At 39.1% G+C, this 18,753-nt stretch overlaps 1 protein-coding gene across 1 annotated transcript; it reads right to left on the reverse strand.

Annotated features, from left to right (window-relative positions):
* Positions 1 to 1,250: 1,250 nt before the first annotated feature.
* LOC137635917 (GRIP and coiled-coil domain-containing protein 2-like) lies at positions 1,251 to 11,039 on the reverse strand. The gene is made up of 3 exons (XM_068368359.1): positions 10,626 to 11,039; positions 9,282 to 9,449; positions 1,251 to 8,726 (listed from the first exon to the last, which is right to left on the reverse strand). Exons 1-3 carry the CDS (start codon positions 11,037 to 11,039, stop codon positions 1,251 to 1,253), a joined length of 8,058 nt encoding a protein of 2,685 aa, XP_068224460.1.
* Positions 11,040 to 18,753: the final 7,714 nt, after the last annotated feature.

An 18,753-nucleotide genomic window follows, 5' to 3' on the forward strand; every position in this document is an offset into this window, starting at 1 on the left:
CTTTTGCCTCAATTCTACAATGATATTTCACTTGCCATGGAACACAAAGGCAGGGGGGGACAAGAGAAGCCACTTGAAACCTACTTCAGTGTTCTGGGCTTTGAACTTACGGGTTTTTACGCCACGCCAGAGGTAGCCCCTTTATACTGAAATAGGTTTCGGCCCACTTCCCTTACTCCACCTAGCCTATCAATAGTCAGTTGTGTCTGATGACGACATTCAAGCCAAGCATCCTTACGACCAAAACTGACTGCTCCCAGCCCTCCATCAACAGCCATTGGATGAACACCTCAGCAGAGACACAGCTTCCTTCCCCAGCTGAACTAACTTGGACTAACCTATAAGGACAAGACTGCATACTAGAAGAAGCCTAGCTCATTCCCTCTGCAGAGCCGGTGTTCTAGATTATTCCCCCAGAACCACCCGAAGGTTGGTATCCAAAAGAATAGATCTAGATATCCGACCATTTGTACACTTGACAAAGGTCCTGTACACCCCATCAAGGTACATAGCATACTAGAATGTGCCAGGTTTCTTCCCTCTGCAGTGCCAGTCCTCCAGATTATTCCAAGTGTCGTTCAAGCTGGAGAATTAATCTTGTATCTGCTCAAGCTGGGCCATCCATCCAACCGTCCTTCAAGCTGGGTAGTCAGTCAGTCCAAATATCCTGAAATTCTGGTCCTGGAAAAGTCGCCATCTTGTTGTTTCCCTCCTCCCATCTCCTGCTTCTTTCTTGGGTTTTCTAGTTTTTATTTTTTTTCTAGTTTTTATATTTTTTTGGCGATTTTCTAGTTTTTATGTTTTTTTTTTTTAATATTTTTTTAGAATTTTAGTTTTTATATTTTTTTTTTTGGATTTTCTAGTTTTTATGTTTTTTTGGATTTTCTAGTTTGTATTTTTTTTTTTATTTTTAGGTTTTATATTTTGAATTTTGGAGTTATTTAATTTTCACTATCCTCCTTTTCTTTCTCTGGGATGATATCGTCTCTGATAAAATTGCTCACAACCTGACCACAAGCATCAAATAGTTTTGTAATCATACCATCTCTTTCGTCCTGATTTCTTCTGTAGTCTACCCATTGCTTCTGCTTCTCCTCTCGGATGGCGTCGAAAATATCCTTCCCAGGTCTTGATTCGTGGAACTCTGTTTGGGTCATCTTATCTTGTAGAACTTCCTTCTCCTCTAGTGATTGGTGCGACGCTTCAAATTCCTTCCTCTTCTCGTCTGTCTCTAGATGGAAGTAACTTCTTTACTCCATATCTTGCTTCCCTGGTTGTTCGTTTCCAAGTTCCTGTTCAAGATTAATTAGGTTTATTTGGGCTATTTTTTCCTCTATTTCCTTCAAAAGAAAATCAATTTTTTTCTTCTGAATGCCCCTTTTTACTTCATTTATTTCAAGCCTTTCTTCCATGATTTGAATCTCCTTTTCTTTCTCCAGGATTGTCTTTTTCAGAAAGGAGATCTCATTCTCCCTCTCCTCAAGGGTATGACGTTGTTCCTCTTCTCCTTTCCTTCTCTCTTCCTGTTCTTCTTTCAATTGCTCTTCCATTTTTTCAGCTTTTTCCTCATTTTCCTGAATTATCTTCTTCATAGAAGAGATCTCATTATCTCTCTCCTCAAGGGCATTGTTAAGTTCCTCTACTTTTCTTTTATCGATAGCCATTTCTTCAACAAGCCTGGTATGATCATTTTCTAGTTTTCTAATTACATCAATTCGTAAGTTGAGATCTTGATGTAAACTAGATATTTCAAATTCCAGGTTGACTATAAGTAGGTTCGTAACTGCATCTATTTCCTGGAGCTGAATTTCAACCATATCCTTTTGCTTTTGTATGTCAGCCAGTTGCTGTTTTAGATTTAGGACTTGTTCGTGAAGTGTAGAGATTTCACCTTCCAACTGCTCTACTTTGGTTGCGTTTTGTCCCTCAAGTATGTTGAGATCTTTATTGGCTTCTTTAAGCAACCATTTTAGTCTTTGTGTAAGATTATAATCGTCTAAATTTCTCTTTTTCAAATCATCAAGTGCTTCACTCATCACCTGAACATTAGCTCTTAGACACCGAATTTCGTCCTGTAATATCTTCTCTCTATCAGCCGCTAATTTTTCTTGGTTTTCCAATTCTTCTATCACCAGTCGATCTTCTTCCAATTGTTTGTTTTTCTCCTCAATTACTGTCTCCAACTTTGAAAATTCGTCCTTTTTCTTTACCAATTGTTCATTTTGGTCAGTGGCTAGCTCTCTCAATTCAACATTTTCAGCATCTGCTGCAATCACCTTTTCCTGTAGTAATTCCTGCTGCTTCTCAAGTTTATCAATCAAAATAGTTTTCCCATTGAGAGCTTGTAGTAACCCATTTGCCTCTAATGCAAGCTTGGCTATCTGGGTATTCAAAGCTGCTTCTATTTCCTGGAGTTGAATTCCAACCAATTCCTTTTCCTTTTGTATATCAGCCTTTTGTTGTTCTAGATTTAGGACTTGCTCATGAAGTGAAGAGTTTTTACCTTCCAGCTCCTCCACTTTGGCTGCATTTTCTACCTCAAGTATGTTGAGATCTTTTTTGGCCTCATTAAGCAACAATTTTAGTTCTTGTGTGAGTTTATAATCGTCTAAATTTCTCTTTTTCAAATCATCAAGTGCTTCACTCATCACCTGAACATTAGCTCTTAGACACCGAATTTCGTCCTGTAATATCTTCTCTCTATCAGCCGCTAATTTTTCTTGGTTTTCCAATTCTTCTATCACCAGTCGATCTTCTTCCAATTGTTTGTTTTTCTCCTCAATTACTGTCTCCAACTTTGAAAATTCGTCCTTTTTCTTTACCAATTGTTCCTTTTGGTCAGTGGCTAGGTCTCTCAATGCAGCATTTTCAGCGTTTGCTGCAATCACCTGTTCCTGTAGTAATTCCTGCTGCTTCTCAAGTTTATCAATCAAAATAGTTTTCCCATTGAGAGCTTGTAGTAACCCATTTGCCTCTAATGCAAGCTCGGCTATCTGGGTATTCAAAGCTGCTTCTATTTCCTGGAGTTGAATTCCAACCAATTCCTTTTCCTTTTGTATATCAGCCTTTTGTTGTTCTAGATTTAGGACTTGCTCATGAAGTGAAGAGTTTTTACCTTCCAGCTCCTCCACTTTGGCTGCATTTTCTACCTCAAGTATGTTGAGATCTTTTTTGGCCTCATTAAGCAACAATTTTAGTTCTTGTGTGAGTTTATAATCGTCTAAATTTCTCTTTTTCAAGTCATCAAGTACTTCATTCATCACCTGTACATTAGCTCTTAGACACCGAATTTCGTCCTGTAATATCTTCTCTCTATCAGCCGCTAATTTTTCTTGGTTTTCCAATTCTTCTATCACCAGTCGATCTTCTTCCAATTGTTTGTTTTTCTCCTCAATTACTGTCTCCAACTTTGAAAATTCGTCCTGTTTCTTTACCAATTGTTCCTTTTGGTCAGTGGCTAGGTCTCTCAATGCAGCATTTTCAGCGTTTGCTGCAATCACCTGTTCCTGTAGTAATTCCTGCTGCTTCTCAAGTTTATCAATCAAAATAGTTTTCCCATTGAGAGCTTGTAGTAACCCATTTGCCTCTAATGCAAGCTCGGCTATCTGGGTATTCAAAGCTGCTTCTATTTCCTGGAGTTGAATTCCAACCAATTCCTTTTCCTTTTGTATATCAGCCTTTTGTTGTTCTAGATTTAGGACTTGCTCATGAAGTGAAGAGTTTTTACCTTCCAGCTCCTCCACTTTGGCTGCATTTTCTACCTCAAGTATGTTGAGATCTTTTTTGGCCTCATTAAGCAACAATTTTAGTTCTTGTGTGAGTTTATAATCGTCTAAATTTCTCTTTTTCAAGTCATCAAGTACTTCATTCATCACCTGTACATTAGCTCTTAGACACCGAATTTCGTCCTGTAATATCTTCTCTCTATCAGCCGCTAATTTTTCTTGGTTTTCCAATTCTTCTATCACCAGTCGATCTTCTTCCAATTGTTTGTTTTTCTCCTCAATTACTGTCTCCAACTTTGAAAATTCGTCCTGTTTCTTTACCAATTGTTCCTTTTGGTCAGTGGCTAGGTGTCTCAATGCAGCATTTTCAGCGTTTGCTGCAATCACCTGTTCCTGTAGTAATTCCTGCTGCTTCTCAAGTTTATCAATCAAAATAGTTTTCCCATTGAGAGCTTGTAGTAACCCATTTGCCTCTAATGCAAGCTCGGCTATCTGGGTATTCAAAGCTGCTTCTATTTCCTGGAGTTGAATTCCAACCAATTCCTTTTCCTTTTGTATATCAGCCTTTTGTTGTTCTAGATTTAGGACTTGCTCATGAAGTGAAGAGTTTTTACCTTCCAGCTCCTCCACTTTGGCTGCATTTTCTACCTCAAGTATGTTGAGATCTTTTTTGGCCTCATTAAGCAACAATTTTAGTTCTTGTGTGAGTTTATAATCGTCTAAATTTCTCTTTTTCAAGTCATCAAGTACTTCATTCATCACCTGTACATTAGCTCTTAGACACCGAATTTCGTCCTGTAATATCTTCTCTCTATCAGCCGCTAATTTTTCTTGGTTTTCCAATTCTTCTATCACCAGTCGATCTTCTTCCAATTGTTTGTTTTTCTCCTCAATTACTGTCTCCAACTTTGAAAATTCGTCCTGTTTCTTTACCAATTGTTCCTTTTGGTCAGTGGCTAGGTCTCTCAATGCAGCATTTTCAGCGTTTGCTGCAATCACCTGTTCCTGTAGTAATTCCTGCTGCTTCTCAAGTTTATCAATCAAAATAGTTTTCCCATTGAGAGCTTGTAGTAACCCATTTGCCTCTAATGCAAGCTCGGCTATCTGGGTATTCAAAGCTGCTTCTATTTCCTGGAGTTGAATTCCAACCAATTCCTTTTCCTTTTGTATATCAGCCTTTTGTTGTTCTAGATTTAGGACTTGCTCATGAAGTGAAGAGTTTTTACCTTCCAGCTCCTCCACTTTGGCTGCATTTTCTACCTCAAGTATGTTGAGATCTTTTTTGGCCTCATTAAGCAACAATTTTAGTTCTTGTGTGAGTTTATAATCGTCTAAATTTCTCTTTTTCAAGTCATCAAGTACTTCATTCATCACCTGTACATTAGCTCTTAGACACCGAATTTCGTCCTGTAATATCTTCTCTCTATCAGCCGCTAATTTTTCTTGGTTTTCCAATTCTTCTATCACCAGTCGATCTTCTTCCAATTGTTTGTTTTTCTCCTCAATTACTGTCTCCAACTTTGAAAATTCGTCCTGTTTCTTTACCAATTGTTCCTTTTGGTCAGTGGCTAGGTGTCTCAATGCAGCATTTTCAGCGTTTGCTGCAATCACCTGTTCCTGTAGTAATTCCTGCTGCTTCTCAAGTTTATCAATCAAAATAGTTTTCCCATTGAGAGCTTGTAGTAACCCATTTGCCTCTAATGCAAGCTCGGCTATCTGGGTATTCAAAGCTGCTTCTATTTCCTGGAGTTGAATTCCAACCAATTCCTTTTCCTTTTGTATATCAGCCTTTTGTTGTTCTAGATTTAGGACTTGCTCATGAAGTGAAGAGTTTTTACCTTCCAGCTCCTCCACTTTGGCTGCATTTTCTACCTCAAGTATGTTGAGATCTTTTTTGGCCTCATTAAGCAACAATTTTAGTTCTTGTGTGAGTTTATAATCGTCTAAATTTCTCTTTTTCAAGTCATCAAGTACTTCATTCATCACCTGTACATTAGCTCTTAGACACCGAATTTCGTCCTGTAATATCTTCTCTCTATCAGCCGCTAATTTTTCTTGGTTTTCCAATTCTTCTATCACCAGTCGATCTTCTTCCAATTGTTTGTTTTTCTCCTCAATTACTGTCTCCAACTTTGAAAATTCGTCCTGTTTCTTTACCAATTGTTCCTTTTGGTCAGTGGCTAGGTGTCTCAATGCAGCATTTTCAGCGTTTGCTGCAATCACCTGTTCCTGTAGTAATTCCTGCTGCTTCTCAAGTTTATCAATCAAAATAGTTTTCCCATTGAGAGCTTGTAGTAACCCATTTGCCTCTAATGCAAGCTCGGCTATCTGGGTATTCAAAGCTGCTTCTATTTCCTGGAGTTGAATTCCAACCAATTCCTTTTCCTTTTGTATATCAGCCTTTTGTTGTTCTAGATTTAGGACTTGCTCATGAAGTGAAGAGTTTTTACCTTCCAGCTCCTCCACTTTGGCTGCATTTTCTACCTCAAGTATGTTGAGATCTTTTTTGGCCTCATTAAGCAACAATTTTAGTTCTTGTGTGAGTTTATAATCATCTAAATTTCTCTTTTTCAAGTCATCAAGTACTTCATTCTTCACCTGTACATTAGCTCTTAGACACCGAATTTCGTCCTGTAATATCTTCTCTCTATCAGCCGCTAATTTTTCTTGGTTTTCCAATTCTTCTATCACCAGTCGATCTTCTTCCAATTGTTTGTTTTTCTCCTCAATTACTGTCTCCAACTTTGAAAATTCGTCCTGTTTCTTTACCAATTGTTCCTTTTGGTCAGTGGCTAGGTCTCTCAATGCAGCATTTTCAGCGTTTGCTGCAATCACCTGTTCCTGTAGTAATTCCTGCTGCTTCTCAAGTTTATCAATCAAAATAGTTTTCCCATTGAGAGCTTGTAGTAACAAATTTGCCTCTAATGCAAGCTCGGCTATCTGGGTATTCAAAGCTGCTTCTATTTCCTGGAGTTGAATTCCAACCAATTCCTTTTCCTTTTGTATATCAGCCTTTTGTTGTTCTAGATTTAGGACTTGCTCATGAAGTGAAGAGTTTTTACCTTCCAGCTCCTCCACTTTGGCTGCATTTTCTACCTCAAGTATGTTGAGATCTTTTTTGGCCTCATTAAGCAACAATTTTAGTTCTTGTGTGAGTTTATAATCGTCTAAATTTCTCTTTTTCAAGTCATCAAGTACTTCATTCATCACCTGTACATTAGCTCTTAGACACCGAATTTCGTCCTGTAATATCTTCTCTCTATCAGCCGCTAATTTTTCTTGGTTTTCCAATTCTTCTATCACCAGTCGATCTTCTTCCAATTGTTTGTTTTTCTCCTCAATTACTGTCTCCAACTTTGAAAATTCGTCCTTTTTCTTTACCAATTGTTCCTTTTGGTCAGTGGCTAGGTGTCTCAATGCAGCATTTTCAGCGTTTGCTGCAATCACCTGTTCCTGTAGTAATTCCTGCTGCTTCTCAAGTTTATCAATCAAAATAGTTTTCCCATTGAGAGCTTGTAGTAACCCATTTGCCTCTAATGCAAGCTCGGCTATCTGGGTATTCAAAGCTGCTTCTATTTCCTGGAGTTGAATTCCAACCAATTCCTTTTCCTTTTGTATATCAGCCTTTTGTTGTTCTAGATTTAGGACTTGCTCATGAAGTGAAGAGTTTTTACCTTCCAGCTCCTCCACTTTGGCTGCATTTTCTACCTCAAGTATGTCGAGATCTTTTTTGGCCTCATTAAGCAACAATTTTAGTTCTTGTGTGAGTTTATAATCGTCTAAATTTCTCTTTTTCAAGTCATCAAGTACTTCATTCATCACCTGTACATTAGCTCTTAGACACCGAATTTCGTCCTGTAATATCTTCTCTCTATCAGCCGCTAATTTTTCTTGGTTTTCCAATTCTTCTATCACCAGTCGATCTTCTTCCAATTGTTTGTTTTTCTCCTCAATTACTGTCTCCAACTTTGAAAATTCGTCCTTTTTCTTTACCAATTGTTCCTTTTGGTCAGTGGCTAGGTGTCTCAATGCAGCATTTTCAGCGTTTGCTGCAATCACCTGTTCCTGTAGTAATTCCTGCTGCTTCTCAAGTTTATCAATCAAAATAGTTTTCCCATTGAGAGCTTGTAGTAACCCATTTGCCTCTAATGCAAGCTCGGCTATCTGGGTATTCAAAGCTGCTTCTATTTCCTGGAGTTGAATTCCAACCAATTCCTTTTCCTTTTGTATATCAGCCTTTTGTTGTTCTAGATTTAGGACTTGCTCATGAAGTGAAGAGTTTTTACCTTCCAGCTCCTCCACTTTGGCTGCATTTTCTACCTCAAGTATGTTGAGATCTTTTTTGGCCTCATTAAGCAACAATTTTAGTTCTTGTGTGAGTTTATAATCGTCTAAATTTCTCTTTTTCAAGTCATCAAGTACTTCATTCATCACCTGTACATTAGCTCTTAGACACCGAATTTCGTCCTGTAATATCTTCTCTCTATCAGCCGCTAATTTTTCTTGGTTTTCCAATTCTTCTATCACCAGTCGATCTTCTTCCAATTGTTTGTTTTTCTCCTCAATTACTGTCTCCAACTTTGAAAATTCGTCCTGTTTCTTTACCAATTGTTCCTTTTGGTCAGTGGCTAGGTGTCTCAATGCAGCATTTTCAGCGTTTGCTGCAATCACCTGTTCCTGTAGTAATTCCTGCTGCTTCTCAAGTTTATCAATCAAATAAGTTTTCCCATTGAGAGCTTGTAGTAAACCATGAGCCTCTAATGCAAGCTCGGCTATCTGGGTATTCAGAGCTGCTTCTACAGTCTGCTGAATAATCCTGTTATTTTCTTGTTCCCTAAGACGTTCTTCCATCTCTAGAAGTTCCTTTTCTTTCTTCAGATTTGTCCTTTTCAGAGAAGAGATCTCATTATCTCTGTCCTCAAGGGTATCATTCAGAGAAGAAATTTCCTGTTCTCTTTCCAGATTTACCCTTTGCAGAGAAGAGATCTCCTTATCTCTGTCCTCAAGGGCATCGTTCAGAGAAGAAATTTCCTCTTCTCTTTCCAGATTCACCCTTTGCAGAGAAGAGATCTCCTTATCCCTGTCCTCAAGGGCATCGTTCAGAGAAGAAATTTCCTTTTCTCTTTCCAGATTTACCCTTTGCAGAGAAGAGATCTCCTTATCTCTGCCCTCAAGGGCATCGTTCAGAGAAGAAATTTCCTCTTCTCTTTCCAGATTCACCCTTTGCAGAGAAGAGATCTCCTTATCCCTGTCCTCAAGGGCATCGTTCAGAGAAGAAATTTCTTCTTCTCTTTCCAGATTTACCCTTTGCAGAGAAGAGATCTCCTTATCTCTGCCCTCAAGGGCATCGTTCAGAGAAGAAATTTCCTCTTCTCTTTCCAGATTTACCCTTTGCAGAGAAGAGATCTCCTTATCTCTGCCCTCAAGGGCATCGTTCAGAGAAGAAATTTCCTCTTCTCTTTCCAGATTCACCCTTTGCAGAGAAGAGATCTCCTTATCCCTGTCCTCAAGGGCATCGTTCAGAGAAGAAATTTCTTCTTCTCTTTCCAGATTTACCCTTTGCAGAGAAGAGATCTCCTTATCTCTGCCCTCAAGGGCATCGGTCAGAGAAGAAATTTCCTCTTCTCTTTCCAGATTCACCCTTTGCAGAGAAGAGATCTCCTTATCCCTGTCCTCAAGGGCATCGTTCAGAGAAGAAATTTCTTCTTTTCTTTCCAGATTTACCTTTTGCAGAGAAGAGATCTCCTTATCTCTGTCCTCAAGGGTATCGTTCAGAGAAGAAATTTCCTCTTCTCTTTCCAGATTCACCCTTTGCAGAGAAGAGATCTCCTTATCCCTGCCCTCAAGGGCATCGTTCAGAGAAGAAATTTCCTCTTCTCTTTCCAGAGTCACCCTTTGCAGAGAAGAGATCTCCTTATCCCTGCCCTCAAGGGCATCGTTCAGAGAAGAAATTTCCTCTTCTCTTTCCAGAGTCACCCTTTGCAGAGAAGAGATCTCCTTATCCCTGTCCTCAAGGGCATCGTTCAGAGAAGAAATTTCCTCTTCTCTTTCCAGAGTCACCCTTTGCAGAGAAGAGATCTCCTTATCCCTGCCCTCAAGGGCATCGTTCAGAGAAGAAATTTCCTCTTCTCTTTCCAGAGTCACCCTTTGCAGAGAAGAGATCTCCTTATCTCTGCCCTCAAGGGCATCGTTCAGAGAAGAAATTTCCTCTTCTCTTTCCAGATTCACCCTTTGCAGAGAAGAGATCCGCTTATCTCTGCCCTCAAGGGCATCGTTCAGAGAAGAAATTTCCTCTTCTCTTTCCAGAGTCACCCTTTGCAGAGAAGAGATCTCCTTATCCCTGTCCTCAAGGGCGTCGTTCAGAGAAGAAATTTCCTCTTCTCTTTCCAGATTCACCCTTTGCAGAGAAGAGATCTCCTTATCTCTGCCCTCAAGGGCATCGTTCAGAGAAGAAATTTCCTCTTCTCTTTCCAGATTCACCCTTTGCAGAGAAGAGATCTCCTTATCCCTGTCCTCAAGGGCATCGTTCAGAGAAGAAATTTCCTCTTCTCTTTCCAGATTCACCCTTTGCAGAGAAGAGATCTCCTTATCTCTGCCCTCAAGGGCATCGTTCAGAGAAGAAATTCTCTCTTCTCTTTCCAGATTCACCCTTTGCAGAGAAGAGATCTCCTTATCCCTGTCCTCAAGGGCATCGTTCAGAGAAGAAATTTCCTCTTCTCTTTCCAGATTCACCCTTTGCAGAGAAGAGATCTCCTTATCCCTGTCCTCAAGGGCATCGTTCAGAGAAGAAATTTCCTCTTCTCTTTCCAGATTCACTCTTTGCAGAGAAGAGATCTCCTTATCCCTGCCCTCAAGGGCATCGTTCAGTGAAGAAATTTCCTCTTCTCTTTCCAGATTTACCCTTTGCAGAGAAGAGATCTCCTTATCTCTGTCCTCAAGGGCATCATTCAGAGAAGAAATTTTGCCTTCCCTTTCCAGATTTACCCTTTGCAGAGAAGCGATCTCCTTATCTCTGTCCTCAAGGGCATCATTTAGCGAATCGATTTCGCCTTTCAAATGGGCCTTATACTTACGGTATCCAAACATCATAAGTCCAAACATCATAAGGCCTGTAGCCGCCGCGCCTGCACCTACTTGCATAAGGGAAAGGGGACTTCCGAATGTAAATATCTGCTCCGTTGCCGGAACCTCCTGGATAGCTGCTGGTATTTTTTCAATATCAATGAAAATGTCAGCCTCCTCTGGGTTTCCAGACCAATAACACATATCCGTTGTCATAGATTTGAATAACTCCCAACCAATAACAGTCAACATTGCGAATGAAAACATAATTTCTATGTACTTTACTAGTGTGATGATTCACCTTTAGTTTTAGAAAATTTCGGCGGGAGCTTGAAAGTATTTGCTTATTCGAAATGTGCTCCGGGCTCTCTCTCTCTCTCTCTCTCTCTCTCTCTCTCTCTCTCTCTCTCTCTCTCTCTCTCTCTCTCTCTCTCTCTCTCTCTCTCCATTAATGAAAACTAAAAAACAGATAAAAGAAATGAAAAGAGCAAAAACAATTAGATGACTGAAGCCGAAGTTTTCAAGAATACGAAGAAAGGTGAATCGAACGATTCTTGAAAAGTGAAGTCGTATTTTGTCGGTAAAAGAAACAGAAAGAAATAACTGAAAAGAACCAATCAGGATATTCTTCAAGGAATCTGAAGGCGAATCTCTCTCTCCCTCTCTCTCTCTCTCTCTCTCTCTCTCTCTCTCTCTCCGAAACAACGAAAATAATCTGAAGATTCGGAAGGCTTCCAGATCCCTGAAGAAGCTCCTGGCCTTCAGGGGATCTTTTGGCGAGGTGAATTTGCAGCGACTGATTCGATTTAGTTATGGCGGTGTTAGCCCCTTAAATTTCTCATCCTTTCCTCTCTTTAGTTCATTTTGTTTCCTAGTATTTTCCTTTACTTGATCGGGCTGGCTGACGGAGTCGAAGATTCGCCAGAAAAAGAGGAGAATCTTTGAGGATGAAATCAGAATTTCGGAGGAAGGTACACATTTCTGCGGTGAAAGAATCCGATGAAGATGATTCAAGAGAAGGCAAGGAATCGGATCATTTCCGAAAGTAGGAATAATAACGAATCTTGAAAGAGAAAAGGAGGAAAGAGAAATCAAGAGTTTTCTCAGAATACTTTTTAGTCGAAGACGATAAGAAAGATTCCACAGAAATGGGAAAGGCCCGAATAGAATTCACTCTGAACGTGGATGAACGAAGGAATCTTCTTGAAGATTCCGAAACGCGGAGGAATGAAGAAATCGTTTCGATTCCGGAATGTGGAGGAATGAAAAAATCTTGAAGGTTCCGAATGGACACCTCCCCGGAAAAACAGCGTTCTGATAATTTCGGGACAATATGAAAACTTCAGCGGATTTGCGCTTGAATTTAAAGGCTAAGGTGGGGAAAATTTTAAGGCGATTTTTTTTTTTTGATTATCCGAAATTAACAAAATTTGTTAAGGAAAACTTGAAGAATTTTGGACAAAAACTTGCTGTCAGTCAATTTTTTTTTAGCTTATCTCTCTCTCTCTCTCTCTCTCTCTCTCTCTCTCTCTCTCTCTCTCTCTCTCTCTCTCTCTCACACACACACACACACATATATATATATATATATATACATATATATATATATATATATATATATATATATATATATATATGTCAGACAGATGCTTGTTTTTGAGTAAGTTTCATATGCAGAAGGTTTATGTATGTTATTGATGTCTTTATTTGTGGGTTTTGTTAATTAATAAGAGATGGGGAGACAAATGCAGTTAGTAGTAATTGTAAAGATATAGAAAGAGTTGTGGAGAGACAGGAGAGTGAACGGGAGTTAGGTAGGATGTTTTCAACTAATTTCGCTGACTCCAGGGTTCTTTCCCGTAAACAACCCCCCCAAACGACAGGATCCGTTCTTGAATGTCGAACGGAACATAGACGAATGAGACGTGGAAGCCGGGAAAAAGTCACGTGATTAAGGATAGCTTGACACGCCCAGGACGACCATATATAAGCAACGAGAAGACGGCATCTCGCTCTCTTCCTAGTAGTCACTCTGTATAATAGGTCTAACGACCTACTTAACCTGCCGGGTCTCCTTGACGACAACACATGGCGGCTGCCTATACCAAATTGAGGGACGGCGATTACGTAGAATACTAAAGCAGCCGCGAAATTACAGGGGAACAATTACCCCTGAGAACGAAGGACGACGAACAAAGTTACTACGCCCGCACCTGAGTGTCTGTGAGTGCGTTTGGCGAGACGTCCCAGAGCGACCGAGAGGCGTGACGTCCCCGAGTGACCAAGGCGTGTCTAGAACTTCGCGCCAGCCTTCCCAACACCTGACGAAGGCTTATACTTCAGCGACGACAGTAGGCCTATAGATGACGTTTAGGCCTAACTAAACCAGGATTCACCAAATTCTCCAGCCAGTGTCAAGACGTCTGAGTTCATCACTAAGTGTTAATGTAGAAACCACGCTTTTGTTTTTGACTGCTTGTAAGTGCCTGTTCAAACCCCTTTTTATGTCTAGTAAAGAAAGAAACCAGCATTCGTATCCCTCACCCACGAAACTTTGCTTATGTAAACTCCTGAGAGAAATTCAATTAATATTAAACTAAAGGAAGAGGTAAGATACTAGACTAATTAAGAAGTTATTGCTAACTAAATCAAGGACATCTTCACAAATGGTGGCATCGTTAAGGGATACTGTGCCGTGTTGTATTAAGTTTGAACTAATACTGGCTTTATTTCAGGAAAGTGCTGAAACCCCCTTTTATGTGTCGAAGAAATACAAAACAATCTCAAGAAAAACAGAGGGAAACCAAAGGAGTCGTGAACCAATGGATATGTGAGTAGTTTGCATGTTTTCGTTCACTCTCTTGTTTTGTATAAATACTGTCTCTCTATAGAATAGGAAGTTAGGGCATTTGTCTCTCGTAAGAAAATTTTGGTGTTTTAATTTTTCCTTTTTTTTGTGATATGAGTCTGGACAATATTTTCCAAAGACTTACACAATATCAATACGACTTGAGATTAACTGCAGACAGACGGTCGCGAAGTGCTAGTGTAGGAAGACGTCAAAATCTGACTAGAAACCGAAGTTCGAGTCCGGTAAGAGCAAATATTGCCGATATGAATTCCGCTGGGCTGATCACACAAACCACACGGTTTTGTGGAAATGTAAGTAGGGATAATCCCGACAAACAAAGGTTAGAGAAATACAGTGTAGATAAGTGGTTAGCGGACACAGAGAATAGGATCGCTAGTTTTAAAATAACTGACGATGTTGCAAAAATTAAACAGGCAATGATGTTAGTCAACGTAGACGTAGGGGATGCTCACCCTACATTAAACGGTAAGGCCTTTGAAAAAATTACCACTTTCAACGAGTTCAAGGAGGAATGCAGACTATTGTGGCGATCGGCCAAGGAGACCGATCGGTTGTTGAACTTGTATAGGTTTAACTCGGCTAAATTTGAAGGTGATTCCATGCCTAGTCTGTATACCCAGGTTCTGAATCATTTAGGAGTAGTTAAGGAAGACATTTTGTCATTACCCACAATCACGGTAGGAAACAGAATGCAGTTTAGTGAGGATAATAACCAACTGGTGGATTTAGATGAAATTTTGACTTATATGGCCTACGGTACATTGTATGCAGCCTTTGGTGAAAGGGAAAGGAAGGCTTTCAAGGACCTAAAGTTAGATCCTGCCCAAAAGCTCACAAAAACGTTGAGCCAAATCCAGGAAATCATCCAGAAAAACGAGACCCAAATTGAAGAGGTCACTTTTTCGGCAAATACCAAGCAAAGAAGGTATCAGAATTACAGGGAAGATAAAAATAACGAGACCGGTAGGAATAAATATTACCATAAAAATTATCAAAATAACCAGCCCCCTTACAAGTCAAATGAACAAAACAGAGGAAATTATAATGAAACATATAAATCTAGAGGGAATTATCATCATAAGGGAGCTAGACCAAAGAATAGGTATTGCCAGTATTGTCAAAGAGGAGGTCACACAGACCAAGAATGTTGGTACCAAGGTAAGAAACATAATAAACCCTCCGAAAATACTCCTCAGGTACAGGCAAGGGATAACTCAAACCCTACTAATTACTCCGAAGAAAAACAAGGTAACAGAAAGTGACTAGAAGAGCAGGATAGGAGTCCAGGAAATAGGGAAACCAAAGAATGGAAGGATGTTGCAGGTAGCGGAGGTACATCCACGTTGCCAGCAACATATTTATCCTTCCGACAGCAATCATTACCCAAGACAAATATCAAGATAGAAGGTAAAGAATGTCTTAGTTTGTTAGATTCAGGAAGTACTGTAAATCTCATAGGGCTCCATACCTTAACTGATTATTTGAATATACCTATTTCTGCAATTAGGAGTGAGGATACATTAATTCAGGGGATAACTGGCAATCAGCTTAACAATGTAGGAGCCATAGATTTAAACATTGAATTGCTAGAGAAGAAGTGTCAAGTGCCATTTTTGGTTTTGCAAGAAGTAGCATTTCCCGCTCGAGCTTTGATTTCTTTTGCAACAATGCAAGATTTTGGCATAGTTTTTGATTGTCAAGACAGAAGATTAGTTCTAAAGGGAAATAATCAGGAAGTCTGTTTCCAACTTGTTGATGACAAGTCCACTACAAATTTGGCCAATTTGCAGGGGACCGCTTCGATAGTTGAAACACACTCCGGTTCAGAAAGAGAAAGGGAAATCAAAGTAAAATCAGAAGAAAGGGAGAAAGAAGAGAATTTAGCAATTGCACCCAGAAAGGGGGAAATTACTTCTTGTAAAGGCAGCACACATACTAAGGAGAAAAATGTCGACAGAGAATCTGAGAGAATAGATAAAAGGGAATTCCAAGAAGTTTTGCTGCTAGGCACATTGAATTCACAAGAATTAAGACACTTAAGAGAAACAGAATCTCAAAAAGGAGGAGATGAAGATTCATGTTTTTGTACTCAAGTACAAACTGGGGAAATAAGTCTGATCAGCACAGCAGATGCAAACAAAATAAGATTTAGGCTAGCTAGAGATGTAGTACTACTGCCCAATACTCTTACTAGAGTATATTTGATAACCCGCCTACACACTAATAATGATGTAATCTTGACCCCAGAAGGATTACCAGAATATGTCAGAATGGATAACTCATTAGTTCAGATGGAGGGATTAGCCTGTACTACTTATGTCATGAATTATTCTGATAAAAGACTCCATTTGTTAGCGGGTACAGAATTTTGTACAGGAATAGAAGTTACACACAAAATGATTCCGTTAGAGGAGGAAGCATTCTTTACCATAGGAAACATTGATGCAGGAATAGATAGGGAGATAGATAACACCGATTTTCCTGAGTACCGAAAAAGGTTAATAGAAACCTTAAATAAATATAGGCCGGGCATAGCAATTACAGGTGATAGGTTAGGTAGGACTGAGGTGTTAAGACATAAGATAATCCTAGATGATGGAGCCAAACCCTTTTTCATACCTAATTATAAATTACCTATCAGCCAACGTCCAATAGTAGATAAAATGATAGAAGAAATGAAAGAAGAAGGAGTGGTCATACCCTCTAAATCACCTTATAATTCTCCCATGTTGTTGATTCCAAAGAAAGATGGAAGTTACAGATTAGTGATTGATTATCGCAAGTTGAATGCGAACACAGTTCCTGATAGGATGCCCATGCCTGTAATAAATGATGTATTGGCTCAGTTAGGAGGAGCAAAGATCTTCTCATCCTTAGATCTACTAAGTGGATATTGGCAAGTACCTTTAGACGAAGAATCAAAGCCATTAACTGCCTTCAGCACACATAAAGAACACTTAGAATTTCAGGTAATGCCATTTGGGTTAACATCAGCTCCATTGACTTTTGTAAGGTTAATGTTACAGATCTTAGGAGACATAGAGAATGTGTCAGTCTATTTAGATGATGTCATTATATTTAGCAAAGATATAGAGAGCCATTTCGGAACCATAGAAATCGTTTTAGAACGACTAAGACTGGCAGGATTAAAGATAAAGGTTAAGAAATGTCAATTCTTGAGGAAATCATTAGAATATTTAGGACATGTGATCAGTGCTGATGGATTACGCATGCAAGAAGGAAAAATAAAGGCGATTGTGGAATATCCTGCTCCACAAAAATTTGAAAGGTGTAAGAAGATTTTTAGGGATGATAGGATACTATAGACCATTTGTCAAAAATTTTGCTACTATAGCTAAACCATTGACAGAATTAACTAAGAAGGATGTAGAGTTTGAATGGAAAGCAGAGCAAGAGGAGGCTTTTCAAAAGTTGAAGGAGAAATTGATCCAAGATCCTATCTTAGTGTATCCAGACTTTAGCAAGCAATTTTACTTAGCATGTGATGCTTCGAATACAGGAATAGGAGCGGTTTTGTTACAGAAGGCAAAAACCCGAATGAGGGTAGTATATTATGCAAGTAGAGTCCTGAATGCGGCCGAACGAAATTACAATACCACAGAAAAGGAATGTTTAGCCATTTATTGGGCACTGAGAAAGTTTCGGCACATTTTGTTAGGACACAAAGTAAATGTACTTACTGACCATAAACCCATCTGTGACCTATTTAAGAAAAGAGCTTTCACTAATAACTTAAAGTTTAATCGATGGTTTATTAGTGTGCTGGAGTTTGCTCCAGAATTTAGATACATTCCAGGTAAGTTTAATACTTTAGCAGATGGATTATCTAGAGCACAAGAGGATACTGAAAGAATTATCACAACTAACACTTTTTGTTTCAGCTGTCAGGTCGTAGACTTAGATTTGGAGAGAGTTAAAATAGAACAAGAGAAACAAGAAGGTATCAGGAAAATAATAGGAGATTTGCTACAAGATGAAACCTCTAGGTCAGATTTTGAATTAATAAATGGGATATTATATAAGAAGGCTAAGGATAGGAGTGCTTGCTCTAGACTATATGTGCCTGACACCCTGACTAAAGAAGTATTAACTCTAACACATACCCACAAGTTGGCAGGACATCCAGGAATCAAAAAGACTCTGAGAACAATAAATAGAAATTATTTTTGGCCTAAGTGCAGCGAAGAAGCAAAGCAATTTGTAAATGAATGTCAAACTTGTAATAGGCATAAAGGTCATGTAAATGTCAGAGCTCCTTTAGAAAAATATCCTAGTAATTTAAACCCTTTTGAGGTAGTTCAGATGGATCATATAGGACCCTTTCCAAAAACTTTGAGAGGAAATAAATATATACTGGTATTCATTGATTATTTGACTCGGTATTTAGAAATTGTCCCAGTCAGAGATAGAACTGCAGTTTCTGTTGCAGAAGCTTTAAAGACCAGAATACTCACAAGACATTCGTGTCCGGAGGTACTTTTGTCGGACAATGCACCCGAATTCACCAGTGAGGTAATGAAAAAGCTTTGTGAATTTTTTGAGATAAAGAAATGCGAGATAACCCCTTATAAGCCGAGTTCAAATGGGACAGTGGAAAGGGCCAATAAGAAGATACTGGATGTACTGCGAACTATCATTAGTCCAACTACAGAAGATTGGGACCTAGCGTTAGAGGACGTTCAGTTTACTTTGAATAACACAGTAAATGAGACAGTAGGAGAAACCCCACACTTTTTGCTTTATGGTTATCAGAAAAGACTGCCAAACTCATTGTTAGATGACGCAAAACCTCCTAGGCACACATATGATTACCAGGACTATATAGCTTGGAAACTGCAAAGAACCTTTCAAATAATAAGACAAACCAGACAATCTTTAGAAAAGGGCCAACAGGTAAATAAGAAATACTATGACACAACTAGTTCCATGACTGACCTGAAGATAGGCTCACAAGTATATATAAAGGTACATGTAAAGGAAGGACCAAATGAAAAGGTATCTCCCAAATTTGAAGGTCCTTATAGAGTGTTAGAAAGGGAAAGGAATAATAAATTTAAGCTGATACATGAACAG

This window comes from Palaemon carinicauda, unplaced genomic scaffold (assembly GCF_036898095.1).
Source record: "Palaemon carinicauda isolate YSFRI2023 unplaced genomic scaffold, ASM3689809v2 scaffold198, whole genome shotgun sequence".
Lineage (NCBI taxonomy): Eukaryota > Metazoa > Arthropoda > Malacostraca > Decapoda > Palaemonidae > Palaemon > Palaemon carinicauda.

Coding starts and splice junctions, on each gene's coding strand:
- LOC137635917 (XM_068368359.1), bottom strand. CDS start 11,039: ATGTTGACTGTTATTGGTTGGGAGTTATTCAAATCTATGACAACGGAT. Junction 9,450..10,625: donor AGATCTCTTCTCTGCAAAGG/GTAAATCTGGAA, acceptor TCTCTGCAAAAG/GTAAATCTGGAAAGAAAAGA. Junction 8,727..9,281: donor AGATCTCTTCTCTGCAAAGG/GTAAATCTGGAA, acceptor GATGCCCTTGAG/GACAGAGATAAGGAGATCTC.